Genomic DNA, 25,682 nt, shown 5'->3' on the forward strand with positions numbered 1-25,682 from the left:
GGGTTGAAAATAGTCTCGCTGTGACTGCAGGGTGTGGTTCGGTAGAAAATAGTTCCTACCTCACAATGGGGTCTGTGGATTTTATGGAGAAGACAGCACTGCAGGCCACAGAAAGAAACATGAAGGGTCCCTTTAAATGATACCCAAATGGAGGGCCCACACTTGATTTTTAAGAACAGCGGAGTGATGCTTAAATGTCTCAGACCTGCAGTGTCAAACTCAATCTCACCGAGGGCTAAGATGCGCCTTTTATCCACCATTGATCTTTCTCACCCAAGGTGCCCTCTGTGTCTTCTCACTGCTAACTGATGTCAGTTTAACCTGTGTGCGGATCATTCAATTGTGTGAGCACAGAGAGGACGTCAGATTCATTCTGGTATCTCATCCCTTGTCAAAAAATATTTTTTTTGCATCCTCACAGTAGCACAGGGAGAGGTGAAAAAGAATGATTATTACCATTTTTTCACATATTCACATATATAGAATTTGACACATTTTCAAGGGAGTCTGGTTGATAAGCCTTAATTTGAGGCAATTTAAATGCTGGTGTAAGGGTCATCAATGGGTGGAAATGACATCAGATTTTGCAATTTGAATCAATATAAGGAGTATTGGTTATTTTAAGGAATATCTAGGTTCATCTTCAAGTCACTAAAATCTAATTTTCTCAATTATTGTCTCAATGACACTCTTGTCAGCGCTCGTCTAACTGGTTTGAAATGGATGGGGATTCATTAAAAAAGGTCATTCTGGAGACTTGAATCTACAACAGTCCAATCAAAAAAGACAATCCAAGACACAAACAGAGTTGAAGTGCTGTCAGCGGATAAATCTGGATACAATGAAGGAAGTAGAGAAGATGTTTTTTTTAAATATGTTTTGACAGAAAATTGAGTTGAGAAAACACAGCATCACAATTTAGACTTGTACACTTTCACAGTTCTAGAGCTGTAAGAAAGAAACAGTAAATGACCCTGAAATATATTACTAATTAAGTCAGCACTATGCTTTATTTAGTAAATAAAGCATCGAGTCCATCAAGATTATTACCTAGTGAAACTTTTATTTTCCACCATTTTAGAAAAGATGTCTCTAACCTGAGAACAGTGAGGCTGCTACACAGAGGGAATAGTCTTTTTTTTTCTTCATCTTGCCAATAAAAAAAGAAGAAATAAGAATTAGCCACCTAATGACCTTCATTTGTGAACATCTATCTTCCAAAGCATTGTTCATCTCTTCACATTCACATTCTCCTCTTACTGAGGTGTGTAAAAAAAAAGAGAAAGAAATCTACTGCAAAACATCTATCATTCAACTTTGGCTGGGAGCCTCGTTTGATAGATCAGACACTATCAGGTTTGAATCTAGCAGTTGTAGCAGAACAGCACTTCCAAATCACAAGCCGTTAACTTACAGAGACTGAGATATTAAAATATGATAGTCGGCCCGATTTTGCCAGGGGTCTGAGTGTTGGTTTTGCTTTGCTGGATCCTGAGCTGATGATACTGAGAGAAGCAATCTTGCTCTAGTAAGTGGCTCGGAAACTTGATATCTCTCTTTCACTCACATTGCCTAAAGCGGAACAAAAACACATCATGTATATTCATTCACAAAATCATCAACAATGCTAATATCAGCTTTTGCTGTTTGTACAGCCGATTACAGTTCACCTAATGTTTGCCTGAGTGGGTGGAGAAATATGTGAGATCATTTCTACGTTTCCGTGCTTCCTAAATATTCAGCCTTTGCATGGAGCTGTGCTCGGCAAAGAAGTGCAACACAGAGTATCTGTATACTCCTTTCCCACAGAGAGCCGACACTTTGAGTACCGCTCTCCAGGGTGCCTCCCCCTACCATTGTTTGTTGAACTCCATTTGAAGTGTTACAATACCAAAATAGAGCAAACAGCTTGAAATGAAACATGTGGGGATTATTCTTACATGTACTGAGACACCAGGAAATCACACATGAACAAAAGACAAAAATAAAACCCGGAGTACCTAAATATAATTTGGCAAAAGTAGGGATTTGCACTGCTCTCCTGTCAATGATCCAACACGCTGAGCTTTTTCATGCCTGCATGTTCTACACTTTTACTGTAATCTTTCTGACTTGTGTTGTTTTTCTGGTTATGCAAATGCGCAACAGTTCAAGTTAACCCCCACCAAGCTTCAAGATTGCACACACTTCCTGGTAATATTATGACAAATGGCCAGCATGGAGTTAATGAGTTATTGATTGTTTACTCCCAGAGATAATCTGCTTTAACATTCTGTAACATCTGTATTAAAACACATGAAGTCATATATTTACATAAACCAACCTAGAAGACTCGGCCTGCGCTGCTCCTCGTTTGTCTTTTGGTCTGGGTTAGCTCTGTGTCGTGTATTGTCTGTCGGTATATTTATGTTTTGCATAATTTTTCATTTCAATCTGCTTCTCTTGAGTGCATGAGCTCCAATGTAACTGGTCTCCATCAAAACTTCTGTCAGCAAGCGGACTAATAAATTAGAGGAGCTTAAAACAACATAATAAAACAGAACTCAACACAAACAGAATAAAAGCATGAACTACGTCAAAATTAATATTTGAAGGAGGGGGAATAAAGTCACAGGAAAAACAAAATTAAACAACAAACATCATAGTCCATGAATGAATCTACATAAATACGAAACATGGAAGGAGTTCAGCAGATGTTCTCGTTCATAGCTAGTGCTAGTAAAGCACATCTTTTCTTGGATTTTCTACAGAGTTGTGATGGGTAGTTATATCAACGGGATTGGAACAGTCAAGTGCAGCCGTGATTGGCTAGTGAGGGGTTTCACGAGCTCTGTGAACCCAGGGAAGGATGCTTTCACTACAAGAAAGTGATTCTCCACAAGTCCTTGTTTTTATTTAATCATCTCGCCTTGTTTTCCACCGTGTCAGTTTAATGTCTGAGTGGCACTGCTCCGCCTCATCCTCTTCGTCTCTTTCACTGCGGTGGCGTCTCTCCAACCATCTCGATGCCGTGCTGTTGGAGTTGCGCTCGGAGCAATGCGTTCTCATTCTTCAGCTCTTCAATCTAACGAACAACAACAAAAAAACTCATCAACATTTTTTAGTCCCCGTGACAGCAGACCAAACTTTTTTTGGTTTGAAGTTAGGAGTTCTGTCAGTCTGTAATGTACACAGAGGGCTATGTAGTCCCTGGGATTAAAGAGGAGTGTGTGCAGCCCTCTTCAGAGACACCCCTGTCCACAAGCAACTGGATTATCAAATCTTGAGGTATGTCATCTCTCCTACATTTCCCCTGGGTAAAGCCTGAATTCGCCTTCTCCTCACTGAGGGAAAGATATTGAGCTTTGAGCATCAGAATAAGAATATATTGCAGAGTGCATTGCAGGCCCAGGATTCAACTGGGAGACGTGGCAGCCTTAGAGCTGCTAGATATCACAATACTTTTGAGTGTATTAGCATGCACTTAGTTCTCACACAACCCCTGTGTATATTATTCCCCCTGTCTCTCACAGCGCTGATTTCAGGTAACACTTCTCATTATGTGAGTGCAAACTCTTTGATCCTCTTTGTCAGGCTGTGATGATTAGCTGTACAGGCTCAACTCTCAGGGGGTTTGTTATAAAAAAAAAATGAGGATGCATATGGATCTAGGTGGATTTTAGGCTTCTAAGACTTATGTAAAATGAATGTTGCAGTGCAGTATAAAGCAAAATAATCTATTCAATGCAGTGGCAATCTTCACAGCCACATACACAGGCCAGTATGGCTGCCTTATTATGCATACGTTTATTTATCTGCTACACCGAAGCACCTCAAAGGAAGAGTCTGAATTATCATTCATGGGCCTTTTTTACACATCACTGAAGTCATGGAAACTTCATTTGGCACCACATTTACAGCCTGCACCACAGACACGGTATTCATACCTGCTGCCTGCACAACTCGTTGTCCATTTGTATCCTCTCCACTTCCTTCAGACTCTCTTGCAGCCGCTGGTTGTTTTGCCTGAGCTCTCGGATGTAGTCACATGCTTTGGACAGGATGCCGCCTTTGCTCTGAAGGGACAGAATAGTTGAAAACTGAGACATTTGAAACCAAAAACGTCAGTAAGCCCAGCAGAATGTGAAAGACTGCTTACTGCTCCGGTCTTGGTGCTGTCCATGCTGCAGTCTGGGATAATCTTGGAAAGTGTGACGATCCAGTTGTTGATCTTGTCTCTTCGCCGCCTTTCAACTGATGAAATCAGATTTGGAAAAAAAAATGATATATGCAGTGCATATAAAAAAAATGTACAATTGTTGTAAAGAACTGGGTTTTCATCATTATTGGTGGGTGGTAAATTTCCCAGCCTGACTTTGACAGCTCAACAGCAGCCTCTACTGGTTAGTAATAAAAATACACTATTATCTGCCATTAATAGAATATTTTGACAGCGCTTGGTGATTTACTTTCAACAGAAATGCTCCATTAAGGCATTGTGTTACAGTGATGAAATCAAAAGCCACACTCATCGCTAATTACCCACCTTCATTATGTTGTGCTCTTCTCCTTTCATCTCTTGGTGTTCGGGGTCCATCCATTTTCCTGCAGATAGACAAGAAATAAAGCATTTTTATATGCTTCAATATCTCCCATCTCTGAGTACCATACAATCAGGCATGAATCCAATCCCCAAATTCAACTAATTCTGTTCCTATTAAAAACCATTCTGCCCTGTTATCTTTAAACACAAACGTATTGTAATAATTGCCATGTAAAGCTGTGCCTTTGGTAGGAACAGTGCAAGATGCGCAGCCATATGAGGCCGCATATGTTGTCACGAGGTCCCCGCCCACTACTTTATTCTGTGCAGTCTTGACTGGTATACCGAGACTGGGCCAACCTTCTCATTCTTGTTGGCTCTCCTCTTACTAGGTGAGGCCCGGAGGGAGCGCACTGCTTTATTATGCTGTAAAATTACAACACTGTAGAAAACCAGATGCTGTCTATTGGAGTCTGGGCCTACGCCTAATGACACAACTGTCTCTTGTCTCTGTATCTTCCCTCAGGATTCTGTTAATTAAGTCCCTGAGACGTGACAGGGAGACTTATCCAACCACCCACCCTGGCATGAACAGGCTAATAACACACTGACATACAGTATAATCACACGAGGCCTGCTGTGTATCTCAACCATGTTTCTGCTTTAAGTCAATCAACATCCATGAAAAAGTACAGACCCAATGCAGGAAAAATAAAGAATCCTTTAAAAAAAGTGGTGACAATTAATGCCAGCTAATAAACTACCTGTAAGGTCTTTCTTGTTCCGCGTCCTTCTACAGCACGTCTTTATTGTGCGGCAGAGAAAGTTTGTGTCCGATCAACACAACCCGGCCGCTGATAGCTGCATTTGCGATAGTCAGCTAAGTCTCTCTTGTATCTCAACACATCTTAATGGGATTTCAGCTGTATAATGGATTCAGCCCAACAGTACTCTTAGGCACAGTGTGGGGGGAAAAAACGTGGATGACTGTATGAATAACTAAATGTACGTGCCTAGAGGAATGTCTTTTTCCTACTGCTTTCACAATACAGAGGCACGCCTCATGTAAGTGCTCCACAGAGTTATTGTTGATAGAGAAATTAAGTACAGCTCCACTGCTAAAGCACTTTAGCTTTATTATTTGAACTTCATACTCTCTTTTATTGATCTGTAAAAGAGAAATTTGACTTCGTCTGCCCTCTTTTCTCACTTCAGCTATTATCATTACCATCTCGACAATATAAGTCTGTAAAGTCCATTAAAACACGAGGGACAGCAACTTGTGCTTCATGTTCTCTCAATGGCCCATTTAACAGAGATGTAGTCACCATTAACTGGTTAGGTATTAAAGATTTCCACTGGCTTCATCAGTCCAGATACCCCTGTCATACACACATTTCCCAGAACTTCCAAACTAGGCTAAAAGAGAACCAACTATGACAAAAGGACACGTTGAAAATAAAATTGTAGAGCGAGCCATTTGTTTCCAGATGGAGAACAATGACCTAATTTCTAAGTCCTAATGGAAAAATACAATCGCCACAAGCACGACTAACAACAATGGATCAGGGTCAGCAAAGAAGAAATGCTACATCTGTGTCTCACACATCAAGAGCAGGGAGAATCACCAAGGGACTTGTGTAAAGAAAAGAGAGAGGAGGGGAGGGAAGGAGAGGAGGGCAGGGGTTTGTGCTTCTTGTCTTCTTGTGATCTAATTTGATTAGTTCATTTGCTGTTATAAAAAAAACAGAAAAGTGTGGGAGAAATGTTGAAACTGTCCTCACCAGTTTAAACCGTCATGTTGCAGCAGCTCGTTTTCATCTCTGGGAACGGCAAGATAGGGTGGGAAGTGTTCATTCATTTTGCTCACATGTCAAGGATAACTTCACTGTTCATTAGTGTAAATATAACTCTGACACTTGAAAATCATAAATTATTCATGTTAGAGGGAAATAAATAGAAACAAACATATTACAGACAGGCATACTGAGAGATGAAAAATCTATTCTCTTTGTATATCTAACTAATGGAAATGCAGACATCCACTGCAGCAACGCTGGTGCTTTACTGCGGACTGGAAAGCAGTCTGTTGTGTGAACATCAAGCAACATCAAATACAGCAGAGCTGCTGCCAAATTTACGGTGGATCTACAACTCCACTTAAAGCTGCCTGCAACAAAAGGAGCTTATATCTAACAGCTCTTGAAAATTACAGAAGCACAAAAACAGACAATCCATTTACTGTATGTAGTGGAACTGGGAAATGACATGTGAAATGCAGAGACACACAATAGTACTGTGTGCCTTCTGTGCTGTGTACAGCAATTGTCAATATTGCTGTGTGTCTGTGTAAAACAATGACAGTCACTCCATATAGGCAGATCAGCTGAATTAATCCAGTCAGTTTCACGAGTTAAAGGTTAAGTATAAGCCTGGTGGAAAGTGGAGGAATATTCACTTAAGGGAGAGTTAACTCGATTTGATAATGGGTCATGTGTTCATTTTCAGTGACCAAGCAAGAAAATGGTTTGGCTTTTACCAAACAAGGGAAAATGAGCTACATGACATTCAAGAACCTTGCATCTCTCAGCACTACAAGCTCGTGTGCCAGTGTGTTTTTGGCACTGGAGTGAATGCCTTTCTCTGTGTAAGTATCCGTAGGTGGGCCAGAGCCAGCCTGGCATTGTGCAATTAAAATGACAAACTCTCTGCTCAGGTGAGCCTGCTGATCATCTTAATAACAGCAATCACCAGCAAGTGGCTAACAGTTGGAGAAAGTCTGAGAGAGATCCCTTTTGATGCATGATTATAATGATGCATGTTGTGAATTTTAGAAGCAAACACTATAAGAGCAGTAGGCGAAAAAAAAACTGTCGAGCCATTATGTGTAAAAATGATAATGGCCAATATCAATCATCACAGTAAGCTCAGGAGAAACACAAATAAGACTCCCTGGGTGGAAAAACCATCGGAGTAGAAATCAAAGAGCACAACAACAGAAGCTAGAGAGCACAATTTGACCCTCCTACTACTTTAAGTGGAAGTTGTTTCTCTCCATATATACTACTTGTAAAGCGATTCCACTCCCCCTACTTCCACAGCATTCTGACATAAGCATTTAGATTAATATAAATTCAAATGTGCTCTGTTAACCCTGTTTGACCTGATGTTCATTTTATGCTGTGTATCTCAGACTCTAGATAGGGTTTCTTAAATGTAAGTGCATCAAGCTTGTGGAACAAAATGAGCAGTGTGATTGTTTCAACAGAAAGGTAAAATTCACTCGATAAAATGACCAAAATTATCAGACTGTTTAAAAAACATGAATGTGTCTCATCCTGCATAATCAAAGTTTCTGTTTTTTTCCCTCAAAGACTAATAAACAGAGTTGATACTCACGCAGGGTAGGGCTGTGTGCGTGGGGCGATGGTTCGTTGTGCGCCTGTCTGAATGACATCAGGAGGGGTCATCATCACATAAAACTGACCTGTGGAAGGCACAGGTGTATTCAGTCAGCAATAAGGAAAAAAGGCATAAAAACAAAGAATATCTCATCTGTAATGAAAGTAAAAAATAAAAAATAAAGATATTCCACTAAGTCCTACAGACACTACCCACTACAGCACTGTTACTACATATGACAGGCATGGACTCACCAGACACCAACACATGTTAATTTGACAAAGATGCACTACTTCAGTCATCCATAGAGCACAGTGCAGTTCTCTACAACAAAAACATTTTAATTCTTAAATCAAATTTCCTTTACTCCAATCTCATTGGAGTTCAAATACACATTTTGCAAGTTAAAACTGAGATGTGTCAACCGATTTGGCCTCCGGGGCTGTCTGTCATATGATGCAAGAAAACACACAATGCTGAGCAAATGAGAACAGCATGGTGCTGCGTGAGCTCGACATGCTACATTAGCAATCAGTTATGGATAAAATTCATCAAAGAAACCTAATGATCCCAAGAAAACCCAGTCACTGAGGAAACATAATAACCCTGTATGACCCAAGAGCATGTAAACTTGTCTCGTCTGGAGGCCGAACACTACTTTAAGTGTTTAAAAGACCACCCAAATCACACAGAGTGGGTCTGACCTGAGTGTCTTAAGATCTAGGTACAAAAACTGCTGGATCTTTTAAGACATCATGCCTGGAACATATGATGTGAAAAAGCAGAGAGCTGCAGGTACGCTGTGATGAATTACACATTCCTACAATAACACTCTCCAACATAAAAACCCTGAGAGACTCCAACAACTAGAAAGAAATACTGCCGATCCACCATCCAACTGCCAGCAATCTCTAACAGTGTGACTGCAAAAGCTAGACCTGGGTGAGTAACACATACAAACCAGACGGGTTGTCTTCAAATGAAGCCAAATAGGCTATGTCCTGCTCCCCAGGTCATTGGAAGCAAGAAACAACACGCTTTACATGATTGCTAACAAGTATGATTTGAACCACCACCATAAAAACTGTGAGGACAGTTAGTCAAGCCAGACAACAGCATATGGCAGTAAAGCGGAAGGGAAGCTGTGTGGGAGGACATGTGACATGAAGTAAACAACAAGTAAATATGATAAGCATTGCTAATTTCATTTGGACCTCTGATATTGTCTGACTTGGAAGAATTATATTTTAGTCATGGCAAAAATGTTCTTGATTCATTACCAAGATCTTGATATGGAGGAATTTATGTTGCCATGTGTGATGATAACTTTTTAAAAATTAGCAGAACATTTAATTACACTTCCTTATTTTTTTTTCCAAAAAGACAGAGGAAATCTAACAGGAAAGCTTGTCCAGCTGTAATACAGATTCAATCGTATTCAAATGCAACTTCCATGTGCAGTATATTGGTCCTTTTCATTTACCTTAGCCAAAGCTGTGGGGATCATGGTTCATTTACAACTAGTGGAAAAAGGGCTGTTGTTCCCTTTTTACATTCCTGTTTGTCACTGGAAATAATGGCTAAATTAGCCCTGTAGCAATGAGATAAGCTTCAACCCAAATTAAGTGTAAGAACCGACTCACCTCCTGCCTGTGGGAGTGTGGGGTCTGCGGTGGCCTGCACAGACACAGTCCCGTCACTTACTGCCGTTGCGGGAAAGTAAGCGAATCGGGTCTCCCCTCCCACTGCCTCTCCTGCTGGGCTTCCTCCATTACTGAAAGGGTTCTGGATCACAGCCTGTGACAGATAAAAGAGTGACAAAGGAGAGGCATGAGCAAGTAGCAACGGAGCAGTCACAGCAGGTAAACGCACACCTTATTCTCTGTCAGACTCGATACTGGCATTCCCTTTCAGACCCCCGAGCAATGCACAGTGCAGTTTGACAGCTGGGATAGAGGGAGGAACACAGGTAGCAGTGATCTTGTTAGGAGAGACAACAGCAAGGTCAGTAAAGCCATCAGTATGCTACAAATGAACACAAACTTGGTGTCTACTTGCTAACGTATTTAATGTCTAGGTCTTGTCTCCTTAGTGATAGAATCTGTAGTTCACTTATAACAAGGTACCATTGGCATAACAAGCACTAATTTGCTGTGTAAATAACAGCTATGAAATAGTAAAGGGAACCAGGTTAACAACAGGAAGACAATTCAAAACCATCACACTTATACAAGTGTCATTTTTTTTGCTCACATAACAGATGCTCCTGCTGTCTCCCTTACTTAAAAATATTGTTGCTCTTATAAACAAACAGTATTGCTGTAGCTGCAGTAAAAAAAAAAGTTACTACTAAAACTTTCAAGAATTTTCATCAGTCCTAATTACCAGGGGGTTCTCAACAATGCACACAGAATGGAGGATTGTGGTACCTGTGCCACAGCCTGAGGTGCCCCAGCAAAGGCAGCTGTTGAGACAACACTCACTGCTCCTCCTGCATCTTCTCTTCCCTCGATGTTCTGGTCAGTCACGTGAACAACACGATACGTCACCTGCAGAGCAGAAAAAGAAACAGGTAAAAACAAAGAACAAACACAAAAAAAAGATTCTTTCTCTATATTTAATTTCCTAAAGTTCCACTGTGAACAGATTCAGACCTTACCTGACTTGTAGATTTGTTTATCATGTCTGTTGCCTCAGTTCAGCCAAGCTTACTATCTAACACTACAGTCCTGACTTCAGCAGAGCATTGATTTCACCATTCCACACAATATGCTTATGCTTCAGAATGTGCCTGATTCAATTTAAAAAAAGTGAAGAAAATGAGCTTGTTTGTCTCAAGAATCAGTATTTGTATCCCTCTATCATGTGACCCTCCTCCTGACTGACATGTGACAGCAGACCCATGCCAATCCCAGACCAGACTGGAATCACATGATCGCTCACACTAGCCCTGTTTACGCCAAATGAGCCACATGGATCACTGGCTTTATTCCCTCTGGTGTAAATCACCCAAATAAGGACAGACTAACTAGAAAGTCGCACTTTTTTTCCCGTTTATTTACCAGCACCACTGTCTTGTCCATCACTGAACACCATTGAAGTGAAAACCACATTAGCATGCTGCATGGAGACACTCTTGATAAAGGTCACCAGTCAATCATGGGACCAGAGAAAGCAAAACACATATTCATACCTTAAAGCAATTTAGATTGTTATCCTCCTGACTTTGGAGTATGCAATTTCACCAAGAAAGGAGCGTTTGTCAGAGGGATTCTGGTGTTTGCGTATTGTTAGGCGATAGTTCATATGCCAACAAAACCTTAATCACAGAGTAGTCTAACTAAAGAATACATACTGAACATATGGTGTGACAGGTTATTTACTGACTGTCAAATCGCACTTTGTGGCCATCCAAATCCTTTCAACTATCTCTATCAACAAGTCTGTTGCTAATAATCTCTCTGCACAAACATACACTTAAGCATTATTTCAAAACGTACATCCTAAGTAATTCTGGAGCGTGTGATCGTCTGTTGTGACAGCTGAAGAGATGCAATCTTAGACTAAATGTCTTGGCCCATATGCCATTAGGGAACACTTAAAGAGTCTGAAACGGGCAATAAAAAGCAACAATGAACAGTAGAGCCACACTTCCATCCATTAGTGACTTACCTGCCCACCCTCAGTGCGGAACTGATACTGAATGTTATGATCACCAAATGATGTTGCCTGCTGCACACTGGCTATAGTAACGGCTGTCTCCTCCTCGCCTGTTCCGTCTAAAGAGGAAAGAAACAGCTGTTAAAATAGGTGAAGCCAAGAAAACTTATAAAGATACCTAACAAGTGCAGGACCCAACGCTGCGTGCTGTTACAAAGAACATACTCGCTGTATTTTTTTTTACAACATTTTTGTCATTTAGATTACCCACTTTACTTTTATGTTTGATCATCACCCAGCTATTTGTAATACTAGTGCCAGATGTTTCCGATTGCGGTTTTTAAATTATTACCTTCAGATGCCAGGACAACCTCTTCTTCTTGCTTTTCTTGGCTGCGAATCAGAGGCATAAATAAGTCAGTTTTACAAACTACGCAACCAGCTAACGTACATGAGTATTACGGATAAAAATAAATATTACAAGTAATTCTAAACTTCGCCTCAGCTACAAGAAAACTTATGTGTAAAGCCAGTCAATAGACGAAACAACAGAAACGAAAAAAAACACAGCACTGCCACTGCCCTTAAACGGCTGCAACCAGTTATTTGTATTTTTTTATAGCTAGCTTAAGCTATCTAAGCTATATTGTTATTAGCTAATAATAAGCATGTTTATCACAAAAGACTTAGTTACAAGTAGTCGGGTACCCAGCTTGCAAGCCTTTCAGTCTTCTTGTGAACTTCAGTATAGTTTTCAGAATCAAATCGTTTTGACAACAGTTTTTTAGGTCAGGCCTTGTTAGCCTTGTTAACTAGCTTTCCGAAATAGCATGTTGTGGCTAGCTTGTCTCAGTTAGCCATTTTGGCCGACTCTCGGTTACCTTCCGGTGTCCAGGCTCTGTTCAAGCATATCCATCAGGGTTAAAATAAAAAGTGATATTCGGTGTCACAGACGGAGATGGAAGTGCTGATCACGGGAACAAACACTCGGGTCATGTGAGAGAGACAGCCCAGGACACGTGAGGTATGGCTCGGTGTCGAAGTTAAAATGGAGGCCGCTGCTTCCGCAGGGTGATACCGGGTGATCAGCTGTCGCGCTGGAGAATTTGTTGCTCTCAAGTGTGGCCACACGTTTTTTTAAGTTGTAACGGCACTACACATTACACCTTGAAATAAATATGTAAGTTATTTATTGCAGGACTGTTGTATAAAACTGTTTTAATTTTAGCAAGTTATACCAAAATAACATATACACGAGTGTACAAAAACTAAATAAAACGTGCCACTTCACTGGCATGCATTTTATATCTGCCGTCACAGATTATTTAGCCACGTTTATGTGTAATTTGACACTTATTATTTGATAATAAAGTGCTTTGACCCTCAGTATGCTACTCTATTATATGCTTTGAACTTTACCCCACATAGAGCGGAACGTTTCTTTTTGCGGGTTTGTTTACGGCATAGACATGAGGAACACCTCACTATTTACAGGTTATTTGTTGTATTTTAAACATTTTAAGTAACATTGTGAATGAGTTACTCAATGTTGTCGCAATGTGAGAAATTTTAATCCCTTTTCTGGAATTATAAATAAGTATTAGTTGACATTCAGTCATTGAAGCCGCGGTGACATGTTGAGTTGAACAACGGAGTTCATCGCTTCTCAGCCAATCAGCGCACAGAGCGTTCCTAAATGTCAGCTTCTTATTGGCTGGAATGGTAGGCGGCCCCCTGAGTTCCTCCCCTGGTTTCACCGTAAAATAATTCCGACTTCGCCTCCTTGGGTGAAGGTTCATTGCGGTTACTCTAAAACGTTAGCTGTCTGTCATAGTTACACGTCTCAGCTACAATGTCTGGCCGTGTTCTCGTGGGAGTTAAGCGTGTCATTGACTATGCAGTTAAGGTAATATTTTTTACGCTGTTTAAATCTGCGTCTTAGCCTTTCAAAGTATGTTTTCGTTTATGGACTCACTTGACTTTCTGTGCTGTGCTAGCTAACATTAGCCTGCTAACGCCAGTTGGCTGTATTTGCACCACCACCAGGTAACCCTACTGTTTGCTGCTATGTTCACATGGTAACTTCAAAGGAACAACATGGCACAAATGTAACACTGTTCACTGGACAGAAATGCACGACGTCTTGTTAGTTACCTCATGTGCTTTCTGGCTGATGTTTTCAGGTTGTGTAATCTGGCTGAACAATTAGTCTACTTGTTCTACTGTGTAGGATAGTTGCAACCTCAATTGTTTGCTTTTAAGGTTGTAGCTGAATCAGGACACTCTTATCACTGAGCGTTAGCTAGAGCATTCCTGCCTCAGCTGCTCCCAGCAAGATTTGTCAGTGTCACTGCTCAACAGTGACACATCTGTTTCTCCTGTCTTAAACAGATGGCCAAAAAAGTGTTTGGTTACATTCTATAGATCTTTACACATGTTACACCAAACCCTTTAAGCATGTTAATACCTATGGTTTGGGAGTTAATTAATTGTTTTTAGGTCGTATACAATATCAACCCATATTTTGCTTTTCCCACTACTCATGTTATTCTGGATTGCATCATTACTACCTTCAAAAGAAGTTACAGCCTACAGTTTTTAGATAGTAAAATACTGAAGACCAGTGAAAGAGTAGCTCTTAAAATATACACCCATGTTGTGGCTCTCAAATCTGCCATTTTGTGTCTCCACAGATTCGCGTGAAGCCAGACAACAGTGGCGTTGTGACGGATGGCGTTAAGCACTCGATGAACCCCTTCTGTGAGATCGCTGTGGAGGAGGCGGTCAAGCTGAAGGAGAAGAAGCTTATTAAGGAGGTTGTGGCTGTCAGCTGTGGGCCACAGCAGTCACAGGTGGGTGAAATGGAGTTCAGACCCCTGTCTTGTTATCCAATGTCCAAGAGAAATATAGCATAGTTTGTCAGGTTACCTTACCTTTTTGGAGGAGTTCTTTCTCGTTCCTCCAAACTTATATTTTGCACAGTTTAAGCTTTATTTAAAAAATGTGACACAGTCATTAAACATTGAATGAAAACTAGATAATAAAATAATGACAAGTGAAAAAATGACTGTATAATCAGACAGTACAGTTGGAAAAATCATTTTTCTTTTGCCATTTAGCTTTCTGTCAGCAACAAGTTTTCATGCTTAAATTGTAAATCAGAGGAGCAAGTGCAGATACTTTTTGATTGGCATTTAATTCCTCCTCCAAAATGAATAGTTTGACCCACATATTTTCCTCCCTCAGGAGACCATTCGTACTGCCCTTGCCATGGGGGCAGACCGTGGCATTCATGTGGAAGTGACTGGGAAAGACTATGAAAACCTGGGACCACTGCAGGTCTCCAAGATCCTTGCTGCTTTGGCCAAGAAGGAGGACGCTCAACTCGTCATCCTTGGCAAACAGGTTAAACACATGAATTTGTCTTTAGCATCGTCATTTACAAGTACATGTTCTGCCTGAATACTCTGTTGAATACTATCACTGCCATGACCTTGATTAAATGACTTTCACAGGCCATTGATGATGACTGCAACCAGACTGGCCAGATGACAGCAGCCCTCCTTGACTGGCCTCAGGTGAGTTCAATACCCCACCAGCCTTTCCCTTAAAATAGGAACTTCCACAAGATGACCCAAAAATATGACCTAGAAATCAGACTCCATTAAGATTGTCTCAGTTTCTACTTTTTCTGCTATTCTTGACAAGTGTGGTGTAACAGGGTAGGTACCTCTTGTCCAAACTGTTATAGCCTGGTTAGTGGGGACTAGTTTGGATCAGTTAGAGCTACACTGATCCTGCTCAGTCCAACAAAGCAGGGCAAAGGCTGCTTGTTTAAATGAAGGGATGTTTAACTTGCTGACCAACAGATGGAGCTCTTTGATAAATCAAACATCAGTGTACAGCACAATGCACAGATTACTATGTAGATCCATTCACTTAACAACTATTTACACACTTTAACAATGGCATACATGATTACCAATGAATTATTTCTTCAGATGTGTTTTATGTCACCTCAGATTAACCTCAGTTGAAATTGTTGTGACACTGGGCAACCAGCAGATGGGGATCAATCACTGACAAGATCTTACTGTTAGTGTCGGCACTATTACTACTCTGGCTTAGAAAACCTGTCCCTGTTTTTTAGATGTACTATTTCAGTATTTAATTTTAATGAATGTCTGCTGAATTTTTACATTACAGGGTACCTTTGCATCAGAGGTCGCACTGGAAGCAGACAAGATTAAGGTGGTTAGAGAAATTGATGGTGGTCTGGAAACTATCAAGGTCAACACACCAGCAGTGCTGACCGCAGACCTTAGACTCAACACTCCCAGATATGCAACCTTGCCTAATATCATGGTAAGTACAGTAGCAGGAAATGAGAGTAGAATCACAGTTATGAACGTCCCCAAACTCCTGTTGCTTCCCTACTTCCAGAAAGCCAAGAAGAAGAAGATTGCTAATGTGAAGCCTGCAGACTTGGGAGTGGACCTTACATCACGGTTGGAGGTGCTGAGAGTGGAGGAGCCACCGCAGAGGCAGGCAGGGGTGAAGGTGGAGACAGTAGATGACCTAGTGGGCAAACTCAAGGAAGCGGGGAGAATATAGAAGCCTCGAGAAGATCAGTAATAAAACACAGTATCTGGCAGAAGTGTGAGTATCGGTGTGTCTACTAAAATAAAATCTGATAAAAATCTAAATACAATACACTTTTTGAAGGGATCCCTGATTCTGCACTGATGTACACTGCTATTTTTTGGTGCAAGGGCATCAGCTGTGTACATTACATTTTTTTTTGATGAAGATGTTACAACATTTATACATTTTTAGGTGAATAATAGAAAGTTTTAATGACATTCAACATTTTCTAGGAGGACGAAAAATGATTACTGAATCGTTAATCAGAACACTGTATACCAAAAATTAATTATGCATAGTAAACCTATATCTACCATTATAAGATCATTAAGTATGCAACAAAGTGACCTCCTTTGATTAATGATAGAATTGTTTGGTTCATTCTTTAATATCCTTTTGATAGCAGCATTTTCTCATTTGTAAAAATTGTAATGACCTTGATAAAGAGTATTGTGCATCCTTGTTCCATCATGGTGATGAGAGCAAAACTAATTAAAGACGTTAATTACAACTCTTGTCTTTACAATCTATCTTCATTCTTCTCTAGGACTCTCATATGAATAACAGGACTACAGCACACCCAGAGGACCAGTTTATGTGCTGGTCTAATCCCTCAGTTTGACACTGTGGCCCCTGGAGGATGTACGGGGAGGTACTGACCAGAGAGGAGAAGGAGTACTGAGAAACACTGTCCCGCAGTCAGACCACCCCAAAAGGATCACCTTGTCTTTGTTGAGCATTTTAACTTCATGTATGGTTCATCATCAAATCCTAAAGTAACTTTACACAAACAGTCTTTATGCATCAATTTAAACTCAGAAACCTTAACGCCACTCATGCAGCTGTTTATAGAACTGTGATCTAACCCCACCGTGTGTGTGTGACACTCTTGTGTATCTAGTCACATGTGGTACAGCGGTGCAGTTATTGTAATATGTGTAAATACAGACCCAGACATATCGGGATGTCCTTCAGGATGAGTGTCATGACTACTGGTAATTTGTATAGGTAATGAAATTATAAGTGGGTTTCATGGCTGATTCTACAGTGTCTCTCAGTATGATCATAAATCAATAATTTTACCGTAAGCGCCTCATTTCTCTGATTGTACAGAATATTATACCATGACAATAAAGCAGCCAGTCTTTTTCATATCTACACCTGTGTCCCTTCTTTTGGCATTTGTGACTCAACACTGTAATATTATATTCACGCTACATACATTCTGGTAATAAGAAAATACATGACAGCACAAATTTCAAAATGAAAGGAAATTCAGGGTAATTTCAACTCTTGATTCCTGCAAACTTTCTGTAGTTTAAAAGTCATGTGTAAGTCAGACTTTTATTTGCACTGTTCACATTAAACACATCTAATCCAGGAACTGATAAAATACTGTTAGAACTTGTATCGATTTGCAAAAGTCAATGAAAAAAATACTTATAACTCAGAAATAGTGTGAGACCATGTAATTTATTAACAGCAAAATAAGTTCAGAGCTCTGCATACAAGCAAAACCCATATAAAGATGTAGATATAGATGTGTATCAACAGGTGTGGGGGTGCAGTATTTCAGTTGTATTAAGTAAAGATAGATGACACAAGTTTAACCATTAGTTTTGAATTTCTGGTCATTTTAATCTAATTAAAACTTGTTTGAGGTGCAACGAACCCTCACATTTAGCAATCTAGACCAATAAATAATATTTTAATGAAGACCTTTTTTACCTGTTTATAACTAAACCTTGACACTATAATAGCTGAAATGTTAAACCTGTGTATTTATAAGGTGTTGTGTTTTAGTTCCGTATTTATTTTCAAATGATTTTTATTGAATTATTTTATCTGAAATATTATAACACTGAAAGTCTCCTCTGCAAAAACCAGGGGCGTGGCCTCGCGTGGCCTCGCGTGCGCAATCAAGGCTTTGACTCAGCGCAGGTGCGCTTCTCGCGCGCCCGGCTGCCAGCAGCAGGCAGCTCGAGCTCACTCACAGGAAGATACACAGGTCACTGCTGCCCGGGACGTCAGGGGCGTCTCTTTGTGTTTTCACCTGGAAATATAACAATTTATTACTTTATCAAAAGCAACTTTAAAGTCTGGTGTTTAAAAAAATGAGGAGACTCGATGAATTGAAGAGATTAAGGACGCTTTTTCTGGCCACTTCGTTTTGCTTTATTTTTCAAGGTAAGATTAGAACTTTATTCCAGGTTTCAGTTTACAAGTCAATTTGCTCTGTTCTTTATGGCTCTTGACACATTTGAAGTTAAACCTTATTACTTTAGAAAAGTACTGCATAACAATGTTCATTGTTTTAGTGAAAAGGTATAGTCCCAGTGGGCTAAAAGATCCATTAAAGACATAAAGAACTGAACTGTCCCTGACAGGTGCCTTGTGTGTACGGCTGGTTTCTCCTGTTGGTCCTACTCTGCTGAAAGTGATCGTTGGCAGCAACATAACCCTGGCTGTGTCCCTCAGTGTCACCTCTGACACCATGGTTACGTGGAAAATGGGAAGTGTAACTGTTGGCACTTGGACTGGAAACTCAAGTGCTGCTCCAAGCATCGCCCCGGGCAGCAGGGACGTGCTAAAGATCGAGAAAGATGGATCCCTCACATTTGTGAATGTGCCACTGAACTACAGCAGTGAATACACCATCAAACTGACCATACTTGATGAAGAAGATGCCTCGACTACCTTCACTCTTAAAGTATTTGGTGAGTACTTCGTGTTCCCATGTGGAGGTGCAGTAATGTTAAGAAAATAGTAGTTAACTGAAATTGAAATGTTATAAAATATTATTTACTTCTTTACTTTAGTTTTGGTCATTCTTTCCTCCTTGTTGGTTGAGCCTTGGGGTCCCTCTGAGCTCAGGGGCAGCTAATAATAAAGTTTCACAGTCGATCGTCAGCCTTTATTTGCCTGCTTAGCAACACATTTCAGTGCTGTATCAGCGAGGGGGAAAACAATGTCTACGATGCCACCTTGTTAACTTTCTCATCTCCTTTCCTTTGTTGACAGAAATAATCCAGAATGTGACCCTGACCTCAGGGCCTGATTTTGCTCGAGAGGGAGCTGACCGATTCACTTTGCAATACAGCATGAAGCAAGGAGAGGCAGAGCAGCAGGTGTGGTTCTTCAATGGCCACGAGATAATAAAAGGTTTGCACTACTCTGTGGAAAAAAATGGCCTGGTGATCAACAGGCCAACCCGAAACGACACAGGGCGGTACACGGTGACCCTGACAAACCCCTTCAGCAGCATGACCGCTCATGAGAACGTCACTGTGCGGTGTAAGATCAATCACTGAGGACTTTTTTCTGTTTCTGTTTGCTCTATGCTTTTATAGCTCTCGTTTTCACACTTGCATTGTTACAGATGGACCAGATGTGCCCGTACTTAAGGCTCATCCAGTTCAGCCTTTCTACACATCAGGAGCCTCTCTGACCCTCTCGTGCCAGGCGGAGGGATATCCACCGCCAACTGCAAAGTGGATCTTTGGTGATCAGATCCTCTCTGATTCCCAGGATGGAGTCCTAAATCTAACAAATGTGCAGACCAGTCATGGAGGTGTTTATATCTGTGAAATGGCCAATAAGCACACTGGAGAAAAGAATCAAAACAACTTAACACTAAAGGTTTATGGTACGTTGGTGAATTATCCTTATCTGTGTAATGATATGACTGGATTTATCATTTAGCATACCTCCATCCTGTAGAAGTTCTAAAATTATCCTGAATGTAATGACATAATGTTGTGATGCAGGAAGGAAGGAACAATACTGGCATATTAGATATTGATATAAGTTTAACATTGCTGATCCTCACATAATATTGTTCCTTACTCTCACCACAGAGAAGCCGTCGGGAAACCCACTGTGCTCCGTAGAGTCGCTGAACATCGTTGACCTACAGTATCACTGTCAGTGGATTGGGGGGACACCGCCAGCCCGGCTGTCCTTCCCAGACTTAAGCAACTCCAGCAGTGGCACCAGACATTTCAGCTTGACTGTCACTGCATCGGATAACCTAAACAGGAAAATAATCAATTGTGTAGCAGAGCATCCAGTCAAAGACGGCATGTGCAACATTACTGCAAGTAAGTGTTTTATTAATACTCAACAATTTATTATTCAGAACATTAAGCTGCCAACCAAGAACCTTGTGTCCACCAGGCAGTCCAGAGGACTTCCTTCCATCTGTGAGAACCTCAGTTGACTCCGATGCCAAAATAACCGTCACGATCCACTGTGTCAGTGAGGCCATGCCTTTGGCTGTGGTGTCATGGTCCACAGACAGGGAGGCTCTCACCAATGGGACAACATACCAAATAAGCAACAACACCACACAGCTTAAGATTCGCCACTACAATGTCAGCTACTTTCTACACAATAACTACAGCTGCACCTGCAGAAACCCACTGGGCAGCCTGAGGAGGACAGTTCAGCTGCACGGTAATAGTATCATTGAACTTTGTTATGCAACTTCTTCTACGTTTTCTATTTATTTACTTTTTCAAGTAAATGGTATTTCTCTGAAGCAGAGCAGTAAGAGCACACTGGGATTTTTGGGATGGGTTCCTAGTTCACACTGCTCTTTAGTCTGCCAGAAAAATTAGTCAGATGCAGAATGAAGTTCAAGGATGTTATACCACATGTAGCCACATTTTGCATACGTTTCTGGCTGCTTTGCTCTGCAGTCCTCCTTGAATTCCTTCGTACTTTTTTTAAGGAATACAATGGAAACTGTGGGGATGAGGATATTACTATTTGCTTATTCTTAGATATTTTTCTTCTTGCGCTACTGCCACAGAGCACAGTGCAGCAGTAATGTCTTTAAATTCTGTAAAGATCCTGTTGCCTTCAGCTTCTAATTTGAAGTTCTGCTAGTGCTACCAGACTCAGGACACAATGGGCCCTCAGAGAGGGAGCTAAGTAATACCTGAGATTGCTATTTCCCTTTAAACAAAAGCTCCCCAGTCTTAGTATACCCTCAGCTCCCCTCGCTCACAAGCCCTCTCTTTTCTCTTTCTCTCCAGGTCCAGCAATCTCAGATTCCAGTTTGTTCCGTAACCACGACGGAACCATCATCACATTGACCTGGGAGGTCCCGCCTACATCTGTTGTTACAGGTACAGGTACAGTCAAATTGAGGAACAGCAAGGGTCAAGGTGACTTATCTTCATGAGAAGATTTCTTAAGAGCCATAAACCTGACCTTCTTGTTTTGAATTTGTACATCTAAGCAGAACTCCTCAGCAAGAATACCAACAGTGTTAAACAGAGTGGATAGGGGTGTAAATATTGTGCAATGTGGGAAACTACCAACTGAGCAGGGCTTTGTTTTGGAATAAATATTCTAAGGACAAAAGTATTCTAATAAACTACTTGTAGTTTTCTAATGAGGCTTGTACAAACAGTACAGTGAAATCTTGATCTGCTGCTCCTATCTGGTTTCAATTATGATGCTATAGAGCGGAATTGTGTGTGCTTTTGCAAAGGCTTTGACATCCAAATGAAAGGACCAGACATCCCGGATTCAAATCGTAATGCCAGTCTAACTAAAAGCAGTTCAGACGGATACCGCACCATCCAGTGGAAAGCAGGCACCGCACGGAGCACTGACATCTTTTTCCTCAATCCTGATTCAACCTACCACTTTCGAGTCGTCCCTAAAGCTCGACAGACTGAAGGACAGCCATCTGAGGTCCACAGGACTGGCCAAGGTGTGAATAGAAGCTATCCTATTTTGATGAAGTTATCCTATCACTATCACAGCTATCCTATCAGAGGGTTGGTGATGATATAAAAGGCAGCAAAGCTGTTGGTTACACTCTGTCCTGTTGATGTTAGGTGATGGGCTGAGTGGGCCTGCCATTGCTGGCATTGCAGCTGGAATCCCCTGCAGCCTTCTCTTCCTGCTCCTGCTGGCTGTTCTTGTCTACCTCTGTGTCTACTGCAGCAAGAACAAAAGTATGTTTCATTTCTAACATATGAATTACATATTATTCACATTTTCTTTACCTCCAGTGATTAATTTTCATTTTATTTTGTTGAAGGTCACCAGATGAGATATCCCATCCCACGAGCAGTGGAGAAGGTTTGAATCCATTCAACAAATTACTCATATGATGCATCACATCGTACTACTGTATCCATTACCATCATTTCTCATGTTTAAGTCCAGTTTTTTTTCCTTCACCCAAAAGGCTAAAACAGCCCAGCCAGATACAACACCACATAACCTGCTGGCAGGAGGGCTGAGGATTCCCCCTGACTACAACAGGCTACACCAGGTAATCTTTTCAAACACAGCTACACATGGTGTAGGAAAACCTGCTCCCTTTTGGTCAGTTAGAGCACACAGAGTGGCAGCTTGTGTCTTTTTTTCTATTTTCAGACTCCCTCTGAAAGGTCTGTGGCTCTGCCCACATTTGTCCCTCCACCACCTGTTAGAGTTGCTACAACCGTCTAAGTTGGTTTCTATGTGCATGTTCATTTTGTTTAGAGAGAGTTTCTGTTTGTATGGATCTGTGTGAAGAATTTAAGTCATTAAGTATTTTTTATCACTGTATTGCACACCTACATTTTATTATGTAGCCATATTTATATTATATATATAATAAAAAAATCGACCTACATGACATGCCTGTAAATGTATATGATTTATTATATTATATGTGCTCGTGGTGAAGTTTTACAAGTTAGCATTGAGAAAGATGACTAATTCAGACATACATTATTATAATTACCTTTTTGTGTGTTTTCCCTCATTGAACAGTTACGGCCACAGTTTTTCCCAGAAGCCCTAATTTCCACATCAATCAAAGTTCTTTCCTGGTAAAATAATTTGTTTGCTGTTTTGGTGCTTAGCTTATTTTGGCAATATGTGTACGTGAGTAGATGTTATTAGAAGGTATTTTTAAGTATGTGTTTAGTCAGACATCAACTCAAAATTCCAATTTTGTGTGTCTTACCATTATATCTCATTGTATTTTTGTCTGTTGCCAGATATTTTACAACTGTCCAGTAGGTGGTGCTGACAAGCAATGCTAAAGATGCAGTATACCATCATATGGATATTTTGAAAATACTTCCATATAGATTTTGGGGTTTCTAAAATTTTGTGAAGAAACTAAAATTTGTGAGTGATGAGTTACTGTTTCCTGATGCAGCTACATGTTTGTGTGCATCACAAAATATTGGTGATGAAGCTGCTTGGATGAGCAGCAAAACGTCTTCAAGAAAACTCTACAAGTCCAGATGCCTTGCTTCAAACTTTACTTCCTAAGCTGCTACAGTAGCACTCAGCCTATGATGAGGAAGGAAGAGCTCATGCTAATCAAAGGCACAGTTGGAGAAGGCGTGCCTTTCACAGCACAGGGCCTTGACCACAGCTATGCTTCTGTTGTTGAAATGTTGAAATGATATTGTCGATGCCTGTGAAGCCGCGTTCTGGGTGGACTTCTCGCAGCACTTAACCAAAATTACATGGTATTCAAATTCAGTGTTTGAAATAGGGAACTCTGAAATAATTCTACACTTCACATCAAATGAGCGGGGCAAGGTGACAAGTGCAAAAAGGCTCTAACAGCTTGTTTGCACTTTGAAATACTGAGCCAAACATATATCTGTTGACCACTTTGTTTCATTCATACATATTATACACTGGTAAACCATTATTTGTGTGTGAGAAGTCACACAGAAGACAGACTATAAATATATACGGTATAAACACAAACCAGCTGAGCTGTGTTTTAACACCATGCCTTTTTTTGTCCTCAACACAGTGGTATGTTGATTATACAAAAGGGGAAATGGAATTATAACACTAACCCAGTTTTGCCTACAACATATTGACAGAATATAACACCCACACATTTAAGCTATGTGTTTTTGACAGTTCAGAAAATATATTCTGTTATTCTACAATAATATGACTATATAATGCCATTAAGCAGTAAGCTTAAGGCTTTTGGCACTGTGTTGCCTCTAAGCATGCTTAGAGGGTTCTTTAGATGTCTTTATTAGCACTTTGAGCATCACAGGCTATCTAATTCTATTATATTAGAGGAACAACAGAAATCTCTAATAGCTTATATCTCCAAACCTCTCATATAAAAACACTTTAGATGGAGCAAATATGAATATTTGATTTTGAAGTCAACTGTCTCTTAAGTAACCAGAATAATGAGTCAATTAACTACAAAGGAAGGGATTAGAAGTTCCCTGGATGTTAGCACAGCCCATATGAGACGTAATAAGCTATATCACAGGTATTTTAATGATCAGTTAATTTAGCAAATGTTGATTACTGAGGCTGCAATAAGCATTCGAGGGGAAGTAAACACTGCTAAAGTCCAGCCATGTAAAAGCCATCTAGCAACTATAGTATGTGTTGATGCTAATGTACTTGTTGCATGTGTTAGATTTTGATAGTTTTCTTTATAGTGCAGCTCTGCTCTGCCTTTTCCTGTCAGTGCAATGTTTCCATGACACCATTACATATTCAGTGTTGAACATGCATAGCACCTCCAACATGCTAGTGTGCTCATAACCACACCCCGGCTATCACTGAAAGAAAGTGTGCGCTTCAGCATGTTCCATTGACCACAGCAGTACTGCAAGCCTTTGCACATCCACAGTTCCAGAACGCCTAATAGAACAACAGACATGGACTGGGGCTGCAGCAGCCTCATATCCCACAGGCCCTCCCCCTTTTCCCCAATGCTGTCACCCCTCCCTTCTCCCCTGACCCCCCAAAACATTCCCATGTAGTTCAATGTGAGCGTGTCACATGGCTTTTGGCCCACCAGCTCAAGTGCATTTGTTCTGTGCCGATTGTTTTAAAGGATTTTGCCTCCATCGACAGAAAAGTGGAGGGGATAACCTTTTGGAATTCAGCCTAGGGCTTCCTCTTTGACGTTTCGCTCACTCCTGGCTTGCACTCTCTCTCACTCTTTCCCTGAGGAAAGGCTGATACTTAAGAGGGTTGATTTATCCTGAGGAATTCAGGTAAGATGATGATGACTTTTTTGTTAAATGGAGATACCACTTTATGAGAAAAGGAACTGACTTTGGATGCAAACCAACCAGTGCCTGTGATATGCTTTGGGGATTTTTTATCACACACAGTGTATTGCAACATGAATAATATTTTGTATTAATTTGTTTGTATAATCTGTAATTTTCAGTATTACATGTCAACAGTTTTGGTAGATACATTTTAAAGATTTATCTGTTTCCTTTCATGTAGGCTACAGATAAATGATGCTAAACCTTGTTCAAAAGTTTTTAGTTTTATCAGCCATCACCGTTGCTATTTTTGCGTTTCTGGGTTTTGTGTTGGTAGGCAAGGATGTATGTTGCAGCAGCAGTGAGTTGTACAAACACATTCAGAGAGAGAGAGAGAGAGAGAGAGAGAGAGAGAGAGAGAGAGAGAGAGAGACAGAGCA

At 40.6% G+C, this 25,682-nt stretch overlaps 3 protein-coding genes across 5 annotated transcripts; 2 read left to right on the forward strand and 1 right to left on the reverse strand.

The window, feature by feature from the left end:
- Positions 1 to 984: 984 nt before the first annotated feature.
- Positions 985 to 12,666, reverse strand: usf2l (upstream transcription factor 2, c-fos interacting-like). 3 transcript variants are annotated; one of them, XM_028425863.1, is made up of 11 exons: positions 12,466 to 12,666; positions 11,937 to 11,977; positions 11,597 to 11,703; positions 10,354 to 10,473; positions 9,568 to 9,721; positions 7,922 to 8,009; positions 6,307 to 6,345; positions 4,526 to 4,584; positions 4,139 to 4,233; positions 3,927 to 4,055; positions 985 to 3,064 (listed from the first exon to the last, which is right to left on the reverse strand). In XM_028425863.1, exons 1-11 carry the CDS (start codon positions 12,498 to 12,500, stop codon positions 2,975 to 2,977), a joined length of 957 nt encoding a protein of 318 aa, XP_028281664.1. In that variant the 5' UTR covers positions 12,501 to 12,666; the 3' UTR covers positions 985 to 2,974. The 3 variants fall into 3 exon arrangements, with proteins under 3 accessions (XP_028281664.1, XP_028281665.1, XP_028281666.1); XM_028425864.1 differs by lacking the exon at positions 6,307 to 6,345 and having other exon boundaries at positions 12,466 to 12,662; XM_028425865.1 differs by lacking the exons at positions 11,597 to 11,703; positions 11,937 to 11,977; positions 12,466 to 12,666 and adding an exon at positions 10,584 to 10,806.
- A 683-nt stretch (positions 12,667 to 13,349) lies between these two features.
- etfb (electron transfer flavoprotein subunit beta) lies at positions 13,350 to 17,386 on the forward strand. Its single transcript, XM_028425468.1, has 7 exons — positions 13,350 to 13,490; positions 14,278 to 14,436; positions 14,831 to 14,989; positions 15,100 to 15,162; positions 15,791 to 15,949; positions 16,028 to 16,243; positions 16,776 to 17,386. The coding sequence occupies exons 1-6, from the start codon at positions 13,437 to 13,439 to the stop codon at positions 16,196 to 16,198; spliced, it is 765 nt and encodes a 254-aa protein (XP_028281269.1). The 5' UTR covers positions 13,350 to 13,436; the 3' UTR covers positions 16,199 to 16,243; positions 16,776 to 17,386.
- Positions 17,387 to 18,227: 841 nt separating this feature from the next.
- Positions 18,228 to 22,741, forward strand: vsig10l (V-set and immunoglobulin domain containing 10 like). The gene is made up of 12 exons (XM_028425984.1): positions 18,228 to 18,415; positions 18,616 to 18,945; positions 19,250 to 19,522; positions 19,608 to 19,874; positions 20,086 to 20,328; positions 20,405 to 20,683; positions 21,268 to 21,360; positions 21,729 to 21,953; positions 22,081 to 22,200; positions 22,287 to 22,327; positions 22,437 to 22,523; positions 22,628 to 22,741. Exons 1-12 carry the CDS (start codon positions 18,343 to 18,345, stop codon positions 22,700 to 22,702), a joined length of 2,106 nt encoding a protein of 701 aa, XP_028281785.1. The 5' UTR covers positions 18,228 to 18,342; the 3' UTR covers positions 22,703 to 22,741.
- The last annotated feature ends 2,941 nt before the right edge of the window (positions 22,742 to 25,682 follow it).

The sequence above is a fragment of the Parambassis ranga genome, chromosome 16, assembly GCF_900634625.1.
Source record: "Parambassis ranga chromosome 16, fParRan2.1, whole genome shotgun sequence".
NCBI lineage: Eukaryota > Metazoa > Chordata > Actinopteri > Ambassidae > Parambassis > Parambassis ranga.